Source organism: Salvia splendens, chromosome 8, assembly GCF_004379255.2.
Source record: "Salvia splendens isolate huo1 chromosome 8, SspV2, whole genome shotgun sequence".
Lineage (NCBI taxonomy): Eukaryota > Viridiplantae > Streptophyta > Magnoliopsida > Lamiales > Lamiaceae > Salvia > Salvia splendens.
The window spans coordinates 4,318,336-4,332,602 of NC_056039.1; the positions used below are offsets into that span (position 1 = coordinate 4,318,336).

Below are 14,267 nucleotides of genomic sequence, written 5' to 3' on the forward strand. Positions count from 1 at the left end.
CCTCACGTGTTGGCCGGAAAGGACATCGGTCTGCCATCACGTGGGTAGGCAATGCAAGAGATAAGAGAACCATCATTGATGTCGGCCGGAAAGGACATTGGTCTTCCACTCGTGAGGTAGATAAGAGATAAATAGAAAACCGTCATCGACTTGGGCCCGCTCTGATACCATATTAGAACGGGTCACTCATCTCTTAAAAGGCCTTGTAAGGAGGATATTTATCCACATTTATATAGATTAGATGAGATCTTCACCAAGTTGATATGAGACAGAATTTTTAGAAAAAAATGAACAGTTACCAAAGTTAGTTTTGGTGGTGGGAGTTTTAATATAAATCTGATAAAATCAGAGGAAAATGAAGAAAAAAATTGATTGATATATTTTTAGTAAAAAGTATTTAGAAAGAAAACTTAATATAAGTAGATAGAGATTAATTTTCATAAATGGAATAAAATAGAAAATTATAACTATTTTTAATGTATAAAACACGAATACAAATGATTTCACATTGAATTTTGACGGGTAGCTAAGTTGTACAAATTACCGAGTAGTAGTATTTTCTAAATATATGTGATTCTAGTGCAACATGTAGTGTGAAAATCACATATTGATGTAATGTAAAATAAGGCTTTTTGTATCATTTTCAAAAGTAGAAAGAATTTATTTCTGGATTTTAAAACTTTTGTCGTTGAATATGTGTTATAATTAAAAGGATATTAATAAAATTGTCACGATCAATTTATGTTTATCGTATACACTATTGCACATAAAACATTGAGATTTCACTCAATGACATGTATTCATTCACCATAAAAAGTGTAACTATTTGAACTTCACTCAGGTGTATATAGTGGAGTACAATAATTTATCATGGTACAAATTTTCATGATCATAGAGTATTTTAATCTAACTAGCTACTAGTATATCATTTAAAAGACGTACCCCTATAATAATTTAATGGTAAAAGAATAAGAAGTGAAGAATTGAAAATTCAATACAGAATTCTAAAAGCCATCACTGTTTTTTACCCACAACTCATTAATTAAAAATTCGTATAAATTTTCTTATTATTAACCATACGTAAAAATAAAACTTACCTATATATCTTCAAACAATAAAATTAACAAAAATAAATAAAAAATGGCAATAGTTTCCACCGTCAACCCATGAAGATCGGAGTGCCCAAATGAAGCAAGAGGCAATGATGAATTTCCGGCAAATTAAAGACAGAAAAAGGAAAACAAACCAAATCCGCAGAAATGCTTATAATTTTTCTCTCACACATCCACTCTCCCGCCCCCCTCTCTCATCGCCGCTCCTACCCCCGTCCCTCGGCGCCGCCAGGAGGACCAGTTGGCGTCATGGAAGAGACACCTCCACGGCGGCCTTCCGCCGCCGTCCTCCTGGTCTTGCTATTAATATCCTTACCAGCCTTCGTAGTCTCCGCTCCGATCAACGCCCCCGCCAACTCCGGCGCCTTCACGCCGCCGGACAACTACCTCTTCGATTGCGGCAGCCCCACCCCTACGACCGGCAACCGTGTCTTCGTCGGCGATCCTGAATCCGGTAAATTTATAGCCTACACCGGCACCCCAATGGCTGCGGCGGCGCCGCAGCCGGACCCGACCGTGCCCTCGCCGATCTACAACACTGCTAGCGTGTTCGAGAGCGTCGCGACGTACACTTTCCACGTGACCCGACCCGGATGGCACTGGATCCGGCTCCATTTCGCCCCGGTCGAGAACAACATCGGGAAGGATCTCAAAACCGCTAAATTCAAGGTCACGACGGAGCGCCTCGTGTTGATACAGAGCTTCGAGAACCCCCTGAGTGCCACATGGAGCATGAGGGAGTTTCTCGTCAACGTTACAAAAGAGCGATTTTCCATTGCGTTCACACCCAACGCGGGGAGCTTTGCCTACGTCAGCGCCATTGAGTTCACGTCCGCGCCGGATATCTTGCTCGGTAATAACGCTGCCGCCGTTTTCCCTAAGGGTGATTATTCCGGGTTGGCGAATGTGGCGTATCAGACGGCTTACCGTCTTAACTCTGGCGGCCCGTTGATCACGGCGCAAAATGATACCCTAGGGCGGAATTGGGAGCCCGATCAGCCATACCTTGATCCCAAATTCATGGGATCGACTGCTTCCGTTAAACCTAACGTGATAACCTACCCCGAGGGCGAGTCGCCGCTCATCGCGCCGCCAATGGTTTATGCCACCGCCACCCAAATGGCGGACGCCAACGTTCAGGTGACATTTTTATATTCCTTAAAAAATATTCTTTGAACTTTTGAACGTTTTAATGTAAAAAGAAAGAGAGCTAAATTGAAAAGTTATTGAAGGATTGTTGAGAAAGAATAAGTTGCAACTCATTAAAAAGAAAAAAATTTCACTTAAACAGAATAAGCATAATTTTGAAGGGATGGAGGGAGTAACTTAAAAGCAAAAGCTTGTGAATCTTTTCTACTAAAATCTCTATCTTTCTTGAGTTTAGAATTTTAAAATTTTGCAAAAGAAAAAAATTGATGAAATGATTGCATTATTTTTGTAGGTTCCCAGTTTCAACATTACATGGAGAATCAAGGTCGACCCATCATTCCAATATTTCATTCGCCTCCACTTTGCCGATATCGTGAGCAAGGCTGTGAACGAGCTATACTTCAACGTGTACCTGAACGGGAAACCTGCCATCACCGGACTCGATCTGTCGACGGTGGCTGGCGGCCTGAGCGCAGCATATTTCGCGGACTTCGTGTTGAACTCAAGTATGGTTACAGAACTGGATCCGTTGACAATCCAAATAGGGCCGATGAGCCAAAACGTGGGCACCAAAAATGCCCTTCTCAACGGCATTGAGGTGTTCAAGATGAACAATTCCGTAGGCAGTTTGGATGGAGAGTTTGGCGTCAATGGTGAACGACTCAGTGGCGGCGTCAACGGAACAGTTGCTGCAGTGGGGTTCGCAATGATGTTCGGTGCGTTCATCGGATTAGGCGCGATGGCTGTGAAGTGGAAGAAGAGACCTCAGGATTGGCAAGAGAGGAATAGTTTTTCTTCTTGGCTGCTACCCATTCACGCGGGAGATGCTAGCTTTTTGTCAGGCAGCAAGAATTCTTTAGGCTCGAAAAAAAGCCAGGTTTTCTCTTCCAACATGGGTTTAGGCCGATATTTCTCTTTTGCCGAGCTGCAGGAGGCGACCAACAACTGGGAATCCACTGGCATCGTGGGAGTTGGTGGCTTCGGAAACGTGTATCTTGGAACCATCGACGACGGGGTGAAAGTGGCGGTGAAGCGAGGAAATCCACAGTCGGAGCAGGGGATCAACGAGTTCCAGACAGAGATCCAGATTTTGTCGAAGCTCAGGCATCGCCATCTCGTCTCGTTGATTGGCTACTGTGACGAGAACGCTGAGATGATCCTCGTCTATGAATTCATGGCAAACGGACCTCTTAGAGACCATCTCTACGGCAAGGATCTTCCCACATTATCATGGAAACAGAGGCTTGAGGCATGCATCGGCGCTGCTCGCGGTCTGCATTATCTCCACACAGGCGCATCTCAAGGCATCATCCACCGCGACGTCAAGACCACAAACATTTTACTGGATGAGACCCTCGTGGCCAAGATGGCCGACTTTGGCCTCTCCAAGGACGCCCCAGGGGCCGAGCAAACTCACGTCAGCACGGCCGTCAAGGGCAGCTTCGGCTACCTCGACCCCGAGTACTTCAGAAAACAACAACTTACAGATAAATCGGACGTATACTCATTTGGGGTCGTGCTATTTGAGGCGCTCTGTGCCCGTCCTGCCATCAACCCTGCATTGCCCAGGGAGCAGGTGAACCTGGCTGAATGGGCAATGCAGTGGAAGAGGAAGGGCCTCCTCGAAAAGATCATAGATCCAACATTGGTGGACCACATCAGCCCCGAGTCTATGGCCAAATTCGCCGAGGCTGCCGAGAAATGCTTGGCAGAGTACGGGGTGGACAGGCCCACCATGGGCGATGTGCTATGGAATTTGGAGTATTCGCTTCAGATGCAGGAGTCATGGCTGCAGGAACACGGAGATGCGGCAGCGACCCCGTCTTCGCCTCACCAGGAAAACACTCCTGCTTCTGCGGTGGTGCCTGAGCCTGCGCCACTGACTGCAGCAGATATTATTCCGCCGTCAACAATTGGGGAGGGTAGAGCTCCAGGTGAAGAAGTTCAAGCCATCGAAGAGCACTCCGGAACTGCCATGTTCGCGCAATTTGCAGCTCTCAACGGCCGCTAGATGTCACGAGATCCTCCATTCTAAATTTTATTTCATCTATTACTGTGGTTTTATCAGTACATGCCGTGTGTGAGTGGAAAAGATCCTATATTCTATACCATTTTGGTTGTGTAAGCTCTTGATTGTTACAATATGAAACCAATATTGTTATGTGGGGAATACAACCATAGCTATCTTTTTATTCATCGTTTCCCACAATCCCTTTTGTAATTTACATCTACATGGATTTTCATATAGAGGGATAGAGAGCGATGGGTGGATTTTGCTACTATTGAAGATGCTACTATTAAATGCCTAATCGTTAGTAACTGGATTTACAAAGTGTTTTTAGATCACTTGGGGGAAAAATAGTTGTTTCACTTCTTGTTCAACTTTTAATATTTTATTTTCCTTGGTTTAATTTTCTTATTATTATAAAATAATTATATAGGTCCAAATAATGTTTTATAGTTTTTTGATAATTAATTTTCAATTTTGTATTAATAGTTGAATAATAGGGTTATTAAATTCAATAGTACGATATAAATTCTGAAGTTTAAATTTGGACTACTTATTCATAACAGTTTTTGCTAGGGTTTGAAAATGAAGTAATTAAACCAAGTCCATTAGGTTAAGCCAGGGATAATACCGTAATTTAAATATTGAATTAAGGGTACATAAGTAAAACAACGAGTACCATTTCGTATTCGGGTATAAGCGCTGGAAAAAACCCTTCATAAATCCTCATCACAGACCTCGCCACCAGAAATCGGCGTCTCAACCGCCGGCGACAGCTTCGAATTGTGTTTTTTTTCTACTTCTTCCTCATATCGTTTAATTTATTTTTCAAGTAAAAGCGGCGATGGGAAAAAACAAGAGTAAGAAAGGCGGAGGCGAAAATCAGCAATCTCCTTCCACCATTTTCGTTGCGAATTTGCCGTTTTCATTAACTAACGCTCAGGTAGCTTCTCACATACTGATTTCTTGCTTTTGTGTTTGTTTCCTGTGAAAATTGTTATACATGTGTTGTAAATATGCACATGTACTATTTGTTAGTATTTCTGAAGCAAATATCGTAAGTTCTTCTATTAATCTTGTCTCTTATCGTATTGGCATTAGTTGGAAGAAGCGTTCAGTGATGTCGGACCAATACGACGGTGCTTTATGGTTATGAAGAAGGGTATGCTACTTGAGCTGTTTTTTGAATTTGATACTTGTATAGTTTATGCTAGCTTAAACAATTCTTTCCTTTCTACGTTTATGCTTCTCATTGCACTTTTTTTGTATGCTAGGGTCAAATGAACACCGAGGATTTGGCTATGTTCAATTGTAAGTCGCTTTTGGCTTTTGGAGTGATCATTTTTCTGAACTGGCACAAGGTGTGGCTAATATACTGGATTTATAATCTGATTACAGTGCTGTTGTTGAAGATGCTAATCGTGCTGTTGAGCTGAAAAATGGTTCAACTCTCGGTGGTCGAAAGATCGTGGCTAAACTAGCTACACATCGTGCTCCACTTGAGCAACGCCGAGCTAAAGAGAATCAAGGTCTTGTGAGTATGTTATTGAACAATATGCTGTTATGTAAAATATTACGTTACCTAGAGTTTAACTAAATTTATAGTTGGAGTTGATGTGCTAGTTATTGTCTTCTCCCTGTCAGGTGAATATGTGATCATTTTGGAGGAGTAAGGGAAATTTTTCAATCTATTGTTTTTCTCTCACTATTTTAGGCCAATCTGAGGAAGCTGGCCAAACAAAGAATGAAAAAAATGTTGAAACTGCTGTTGCAGACGAAGCCGTTGAAACCGCAGTTGCAGGCAAAGCCGTTGAAACCGCAGTTGCAGGCAAAGCCGTTGAAACTGCAGTTGCAGACAAAGCTGTTACAACTGTAGTGGCAGACAAAGCTGTTACAACTGTAGTTGCATACAAACCTGAAAAGACTCCAAGTATTAAAGTAAAAGGTTCGGTTTCTGATTGCTCAGATTTAGGGAGTGCTTAGAACTTTAGGGGATGGATGGTGAATGTATTTCATACACCCCTCTTGTAGGGGGTACGTTGCATTCCCGGTTGCAAATGACTCATTACCTGACTCAAAAAACTACCACACTTCATTGCCATTCCCTATCTCCTAAAACCCCAAACCAAGCACATTTCCTTACATTATATCTCCATTTGTAATTTCATCACTATCAATTTGTAATGGTTAGGTGCTGTGGGGGAGAGAAGAAAAAGGAAGGATGTTTCAACTGCTGCCCCTGGCGAAGCAAAAGTATCAGAAAAGCAAAGGTTTAGTTCAAGCATAATTTATGAACTAATCACTGTAATTAGTTTCAATTTATTGATTCATTTGTTGTGGTTTTAACTTAAATTAATGATAAACAGGGTTGCTAAGACTGTCATATTTGGTAATCTCCTTCATAACGATATGGCCGAGGAAGTTCATCGTATAGCAAGAGAGGTTGGGACTGTATGCTCTGTAACTTACCCACTTCCAGAGGGAGAACTTCAACACCATGGTAAGAATAAACCTGAAGAAACTTTGTTACTCAACATTCAATCATGATTCACGAAGCATATGATTCTCAGTGATCTCTCTGTTTCATCCTTTTCTGGTTTTTACAAGCAAATGATACTGATAGTAGTGTGAATAATATAAACGAGTTGCAGTTTTAAAGATTCCTACCTGCACCAATTAATTCTAAAAAATCTGAGAAAATTTCCACAAAATAGTGCACACTAGGTTGTAGCACGGTTTCATAAATATTAGATAGAATGTATTGTTACCAGTAAATGCTGTTTCATATCCTACCTTATAATTCTCATGTTCTTTAGCCTTAGAGTGCCTGTATATGGTATTGGTGTGGTAATATCTACTTGTTTATTTCAAAATTTTCAGGGTTAGCTCAAGATGGATGCAAAATGAATGCTTCCTCTGTACTTTATACAAGTGTAAAATCAGCTCGTGCGTGTGTTGCAGCACTACACCTGAAAGAGATACAAGGGAGATCTGTTTGGGCACGCCAACTTGGTGGGGAGGTAGCGATACATTTTGTTCTCAGGATTTTCCCATTTGATGTGCAAATTGTGTGGCAATTTTGTACATGAATAAAAAAGGCACTAATATGGACCCCGTTTCGCTTCTTGTATGGTTTTTTACCGCGTCTCTATACTTTGCATTCTTGTTGTGTAGGACATGTCTTTGGCTGTAGGGTTGATTGGTTGGATTTTAACGAGTCTCTAAACTCTGAATATTCTACGTGGCTACTTTATGCTAACAAGTTTTAACTATAAAAAATAAATTTGGAAAGCGCAATGTAGTTTGGCACCATTGGTAATCTTCTTGGTTCCACCTCAATAGATATGCTAATTAAAATTTGGAAATTGGTGCACCCGGCAACCACAACGTTGGTCTGTGTCATAATTCTTCAGTAAAATTGTTCTTTTTTACTGAACTTTTTCTGACAGTCTTAAATGTCACACACAAGTAGGTCTCCAGATTGCATATTAGTATTCTGGTTCTTTGTAATACTTGAATCGCTTTAAGCTGTGTAAACGTTCTATTGTATGGGTTTGGTCAAATCTGGTTTTGAACATTACTGGTCATATTTAGGTTGAGATTCCAAACTATGATGGCATCTTTTGTAGCTTATACATTTATATTCTGGTTGCCACTTATTCCTTCAATTCCTATTAGACATCATATATTGTTTCTTCTGAATGCCTTATCATGATTTTTGACCAAAAAATATTTTGAATGTTGAATGTGTTGTGCCAGGGCTCTAAAACTCAGAAGTGGAAGCTTATTGTGAGAAATCTTCCATTCAAGGTTCTTGTCATATACTCAGATATTTTATTTTTCTATGTTTTGATAATCACTGATTTGTTACACTTTTGGAGGATCTTTCTTGGTAATTGGTCATTCTTGTTGACTATTGCTTTGCAGGCTAAAGTGGCTGAGATAAGAGAGATGTTTGGTACTATAGGATTTGTATGGGATGTAGTTATTCCACAAAATCCAGGGACTGGGTATTCCTATGAAAATTTGTCTCTTTGATTGAGCTATTCTGCTCTTGACCTGCATTTACTGTTTTACTTATTCTTTGCTTCTATTTTCCTTTTACAGGTCATCCAAAGGATTTGCATTTGTTAAATTTACATCAAAGCAAGATGCAGAAAAAGTATGTTTTAATGAAAGAAACTTGATATGAAATTTCCTATTCAGATATGTGGTCAATTGGCCTAGATAAAGAAATAGGATAGGTTAAAATTGGTGATGGAGAACATAAAACTTGCCTAATACATGAGGTTCAGCTTGTATGATGAATAATGTACCTAATGTATTAATATCTTGATGCATGCAGCCTGTGTTGTTGTTGCCTGGTGATATTATTCTCCAGGGATTTGTTGTAAGTTTTAATGGAAAGATAGTCTGGTGCTTGGGGTCAGACATGCATAAATAATATGATAACATGTGTGCCATATATGGATCTGGGGAAAGGGTAGAAAAGTTTTAAATCTGTGTTATACACAACATGCATACTTTCTGGCATCCAAATTTCTGCTGTAAACACTAGGCTTTTCAGAACATGATAAGTACGCTACATCTTTGATTTTACTCGTGCAGGCCATTCAAAACTTAAATGGGAAAAAAATTGGTAAAAGACCAGTTGCTGTTGATTGGGCTGTTTCAAAAAAGATCTATGCATCTGGCAATAATACTTCTGCCACCACAGGAGATGGTATTCTACATAGCTTTATTCACTTTCATCTCTTTTTTAATTGAACACTCACTCTCCATGAGTTTTTATTTACCCAGTGCTTTATTCTGCTAGTAATTTTATGCAGTCGGTTTGGCTATATGTTTATTTGTAGTGCACAATGGCCACTGCCACACTGCATAAATTTACCATCTTGTTTTTAGTTTTTCGTACTTTTATCACTTAGTTGGTTGCCTTATCTTGGGTACTAGTTAAACTCATCGTGAGATTTAATTTTTTTGCAGAGGAGGAAGATGATGGAAGCAGTAGTGAATCAGACGACAATGAAGTAGAACCATTTAGAAAAACTGAACTGGATGGTGATAATTCTGCTGATGAGTCTGATTCCTTTGACAATGTGAATAAAAGTGAAATTAATTTTGAAGAAGAGGCAGAGATAACAAAAAGTGTACTTCAGAACATTATTTCGTCAGCTTCTGGAAATGTTGCTGGTGGTGATGATTCAGAGCTGTCTAAAGGAAACATTGATAAACCCATGCCAGTTGAAAGTAAGTCATCTGATGTATCGGGCACCCAGGTTGCCACCACCACTAGTGTTAGTGAAGAAAAACCTAAAATAACAAACCCTCAAGGGGAAGAAGAGTTGCAGCGAACAATTTTCATTAGCAATCTTCCCTTTGATATCACCGTTGAGGAAGTGAAACAACGTTTTTCTGCATTTGGTGGAGTGGAGACTTTTATGTTGGTTCTTCATCCAGTAACAAAGTAAGGATTCTGCATTTTATTTTATATTTATTATTTAGATATAATCAAGGTTTATGTGAACTTATCCTCTCTGCAGACGCCCAAGAGGAACTGGATTTCTCAAGTTTACAACAACAGATGCAGTTGGTGCTGCTTTATCAGCAGCCAACACAGTAGCTGGTCTGGGGATCTTAATCAAAGGCCGTCCAGTGAAAGTGCTGAAGGCTCTAGACAAAAAAACAGCTAATGATAAGGCACTGGACAAGGCAAAGAAGGAGGATGGTGACCACCGCAATGTATACCTTGCTAAGGTTGTCTCCAGATTCTTCTACTTTCCTATCAGTAGTCTTCTTATTAACATTTGAATGTTTATATAGAACATAACAAGGCATATATAGTTCTCATATGCTGAAGTGTAATAATAACACCCATATTTACATTTGGTCAATTCTCGACAGGAGGGTTATATAATGGAAGGAATGCCTGCTGCAGAAGGAGTTTCAGCAAGTGATATAACAAAAAGGAAGAAGTAAGTGGTTGCTCTTCTATAAATATGTTCAGACCAGAATTTGAAAACATGGAATTTGTATGATTACATGAAAAGTGCATAAATTAAATAGTCAAGGTCAATTTTGGTCCAAAACATATGTCCAAAATACGAATTTGGTCCAAAACATTCACTTTTTGAAAAACATGTCCATAACAAATGAAATCCTTGTTGGAATGGTCTTTTTTTTACGGTTCTGTCTAAAAACTAACGGTCATGCCACTGTCCAATTAGCATTGACCGTTAGATTTTTGACAGAACTGTCAGAAAAAGGACTTCTTCGTCGACATTTTCATTTGTTATGGACCTGTTTTTTAAAAAGTGAATGTTTTGGACCAAATTCGTATTTTGATCATATGTTTAAGACCAAAGTTGACCTTTACTCTTAATTAAATAAAGTTCTCTGATCCACGACTATTGTTATAATTGTTACCTTCCAGACTTGAAGGTTGCTTCTTATATGCCTGAAGCCTGTTAGGCTATTAAAGAGTGAAAAAACATCTACTAAGTGAATAAGATCCGATGTATATCAAAGATTAGTATCTCTGATAGAATTGGTTATGCATCTTCTATAATAAGCACATTTTTTAATGTGCTTGATGTTTGTCATATTATTCATACTTAGCTGTATTGATTTCGGAAAAAAAAATGTTCCTATCTTGAGTTATTTTTCTTTCCTTAGTTTTACTACGATGGACATGATAGAGCTATCATGTGTAGTGGTAGTTGTTTTTTTTTGTTTTCATATATGATGATCCTGCTGTCTCATATTGTAGGTTGCACGAAGATAAGATGTCTAAGCTTCAATCTCCAAACTTCCGTGTATCAGACACAAGGCTTATTGTATACAATGTGCCAAAGACTAAGAATGAAAGAGATCTGAAAAAGCTTTTTTTGAATGCAGTAATTTCTCGTGCAACAAAGCAAAAGCCTGTAATTCGACAGGTTGGAGCCGTTATTAGTAGCTAATGCAGTTATTGTTGACACACTTGATTTGTTTAATTTTGACATTAACTTGTTTATTGAATTGTTTCTGCAAGTAAAGATAAAGATCTTGAAGGATTCAAAAGTCCGAAAAGAAGGTGAAAAAAGTCGCCCACGTGGAGTGGCTTTCTTAGAGTTCACAGAGCATCAACATGCACTCGTGGCCCTGAGAGTTCTCAATAATAACCCTGGTCAGTCTCTCTATCAATTACAATACTCAACTATGGTTTTAGATGAGTACCACGATAATATCTATTACCAGTACTTTCGCAATTTGTCTCAATAAAACTAATGCAGCATTCTTGATGGCTTATAGAAATCTTCGGACCTGAACATCGCCCCATTGTGGAGTTTGCACTAGATAATGTGCAGAAGCTGAAACTTCGGGCAGAAAAGATGCAAGCACAGCAACTGCAGGGTCCACACGATGCTAGAGGGAATTTTGGGCAAAATAATAATTTAGGCAGAGGGGGTTCCATTGGAAACTCGATCCCAAGAATACGCAAGTTTAGAGACGGAGATACCTCAGTGAGGACTTACGATAACAAAAGAGGGGAACTGGCGAACAAAAGCACCGAAGGAATGGTCGCTGAGGAAGGCGGCAAGAAATGGCAGAAAGGTCCTAGAAAAGTTTCAAAGAGCAGAGTTCCTCCGCCTGAGAACAAGTCCAACTCCAACATGAACGTTTCTGGTCAGAGGAAAGGTAGAGAGGCTGGTGGTCAGGAGCCTATACAAAGCAATACAGTGACTAAGAAAGAAGGAAGAGATGTCGGGATGCCAAGAAAAAGAATGCCTCGTGAGCAATTCGAACAATCAACGGAAGGTGATGGTGGTGAGCGGAACAGGAAACGCAGGAAAAGAAGTGACCCAGTGGGCCGCGATGTAACGGATAAACTGGACAAGCTGATTGAACAGTACAGGTCCAAATTCACTGGAAGCAGTTCTTCCCAGTCTGATGGCAAAAAGCAAGGCACTAAGAGCCTTAAAAGATGGTTTCAGTCATAACTTCGGTGTTTACCTATTTTTAGCTGTATGCTTGTTTCCTTGAAATTTTGATCCGAATACACACTTTGTTGTAACATGAAAAGAAAAGAAACAAAACTCCACTGAATGTATTTGTTGCATTAGACAATTTTAAATGCATAGTGATTAGTGGATTCTGAAGCAGCACAGTATTTGATTATGGGATGCTCGTGAAAGTCTAGTTTTTTTTTTTAGTAAAAGATCTAGGTGAAGCTAATGCATCCTTTGTATAAGGCTCTTTCAAGATAGACCAAATAGATCGTCTAGTTCTTTAATACATCCTTGTTTCTCAATGTGGAGAATTATATGAAATAAAATTCTTCCTTCAAGACATGTTATTGTATCGTTGAAAATATCATAATCGTTGGCCATACGATCTAGTATTACTGCCAGATGTAGCCTTTGCACTTAGCGTAACCAACATATTTAAGCAAAATCTCATTGGAATGATTGAAAAAATGTCAAAACTATTCTCAATTAGATGGACAATGTTCAGTTAGAGATTTTTTAGAATTCTCCAATTAAACTATATAATGATAATTGTTCCTACATCGAACTGATATTCATAATTTGATCAAACATTGGAAACGAATAACTTAACACGTACTCCTAAGTGTTTTCTGTAGGTTGCATTTAAACGCTCAACATATAAAAATTAAAAATTGTGTACGTCATTTCCACGGCTTGTATGGTAGTAATTAGATGTTGACAGAGTTACTAACAGAGAAATTTATGCTTAATTTCCTTGGTCCTACTTAACACTCTAGTCACGAATTTCACACTAATCTTCCGAGTAATAACATCAGTCTGCTATTTTATTCAGTATTCCACTTATAAGATAAGATTAGTATGAAAAGGAATATACAACCAAAAATATTATAGTACTGGATATTGGGTGTCAATAGTGGTGAATGACATCAATATGTAGGTCCAAGTCTCCAAGAGTAAAGTATTACATGGACTTTAGTAGGAAAGTCAATAAAGAGCTTTAGTAAAAGAACATCAATATTTGGCGGTGAATTATTTTTAATAGATTAATTTTAACATATTGCGAAGTGGTGAGGAAATAAGGTAGAACTTACTTGTGGGTCAACCTTGTAAAACGAAGTCATTTGGATGTGTATATAAATTACTACTCCCTCCGTCCAGCAATAGGAGTCCCGTTTTTCCATTTTGGGACGTCCGGGAATAGGAGTCCCGGTTCTACTTGCCATATTTGGAAAATTTAATTACCCTCCCCTTCTTACTAATTTACACAATTGCCATAAAAAAAACACCCCCCACCCAACTTCACCCTCACTCTCAGGTCTCCCTCATTCTCTCACCCTCACTCTCGATTGCCGCCCTCCTCCTCCTCTCCCAATCGCTGCTCTCTGTGGAACCCTAATCCACGCCGCCTCCTCTTCCTCCTCCAAATCGTCTTCTTCTTCTGTTTTTTGTTTGATTTGTTGGTTTTGGAGTTGAAATTGAAGAAGTTTTGGGTTCAATTTTTGTGAGTCATTTTCGATTTTGATTTTGATTGCTCATAAATTTTGATTTGGATTTTGTCCGATTTTTTTGGATTCTTCATTTTGTTTGGGGTTTAATTTTCGTGTTTAATTCTTCATTTTGTTTGGGGTTTAATTTTCGTGTTTAATTCTTCATTTTTGTGAATAAATTCTTCATTTTCGTGTTTAATTCTTCATTTTCATGTTTTAATTTGCTGATAAGTTTTTGGATTCTTCATTTCCCTCAATTTTTAATTTGCTGATAAGTCTGGGGTATTGGATTTTTCCAGTTGTGAATTGAATTGAAAGCTTTCACGTATTGTTAAGCGTGAACTTGAACTTTTTATATGTAGAGGATGATTTTATTTGAAGATGAGAAAACAGAGAAAAGAGTTTGTAGCTTGAACTTGTACCTTTGCAAAAGGTACAAACATCAATTGAATTTGAGGGAGAGGTGGCGGAAAGAGGAGTATCAGGAGAAGCAGAAATTGCTGATTCATTTGCTTGATTC

General features: G+C 39.0%; 2 protein-coding genes across 4 annotated transcripts; both read left to right on the plus strand.

The window, feature by feature from the left end:
* The first annotated feature begins 1,298 nt into the window (after positions 1-1,298).
* LOC121743936 (probable receptor-like protein kinase At4g39110) lies at positions 1,299-4,455 on the plus strand. Its single transcript, XM_042137345.1, has 2 exons — positions 1,299-2,252; positions 2,554-4,455. Exons 1-2 carry the CDS (start codon positions 1,362-1,364, stop codon positions 4,270-4,272), a joined length of 2,610 nt encoding a protein of 869 aa, XP_041993279.1. The 5' UTR covers positions 1,299-1,361; the 3' UTR covers positions 4,273-4,455.
* Positions 4,456-4,977: 522 nt separating this feature from the next.
* LOC121745079 (RNA-binding protein 28-like) lies at positions 4,978-12,429 on the plus strand. Of its 3 annotated transcripts, none has more exons than XM_042138852.1 (18): positions 4,978-5,212; positions 5,371-5,431; positions 5,544-5,580; positions 5,668-5,807; positions 5,984-6,214; positions 6,461-6,539; positions 6,636-6,769; positions 7,150-7,289; positions 8,029-8,079; positions 8,197-8,279; positions 8,377-8,431; positions 8,878-8,992; positions 9,256-9,736; positions 9,813-10,026; positions 10,174-10,244; positions 11,039-11,207; positions 11,308-11,437; positions 11,563-12,429. In XM_042138852.1, exons 1-18 carry the CDS (start codon positions 5,114-5,116, stop codon positions 12,249-12,251), a joined length of 2,979 nt encoding a protein of 992 aa, XP_041994786.1. In that variant the 5' UTR covers positions 4,978-5,113; the 3' UTR covers positions 12,252-12,429. The 3 variants fall into 3 exon arrangements, with proteins under 3 accessions (XP_041994786.1, XP_041994787.1, XP_041994788.1); XM_042138853.1 differs by having other exon boundaries at positions 5,668-5,798; XM_042138854.1 differs by having other exon boundaries at positions 5,668-5,798; positions 6,044-6,214.
* The last annotated feature ends 1,838 nt before the right edge of the window (positions 12,430-14,267 follow it).

Bases quoted from the DNA above. Each gene is read 5' to 3' on its own strand.
- LOC121743936 (XM_042137345.1), top strand. From the start codon at position 1,362: ATGGAAGAGACACCTCCACGGCGGCCTTCCGCCGCCGTCCTCCTGGTC. The intron at 2,253-2,553 runs GTGACATTTTTA...TTATTTTTGTAG, and splicing joins TGGCGGACGCCAACGTTCAG to GTTCCCAGTTTCAACATTAC.
- LOC121745079 (XM_042138852.1), top strand. From the start codon at position 5,114: ATGGGAAAAAACAAGAGTAAGAAAGGCGGAGGCGAAAATCAGCAATCT. The intron at 6,770-7,149 runs GTAAGAATAAAC...CAAAATTTTCAG, and splicing joins GGGAGAACTTCAACACCATG to GGTTAGCTCAAGATGGATGC. The intron at 10,245-11,038 runs GTAAGTGGTTGC...CTCATATTGTAG, and splicing joins GATATAACAAAAAGGAAGAA to GTTGCACGAAGATAAGATGT.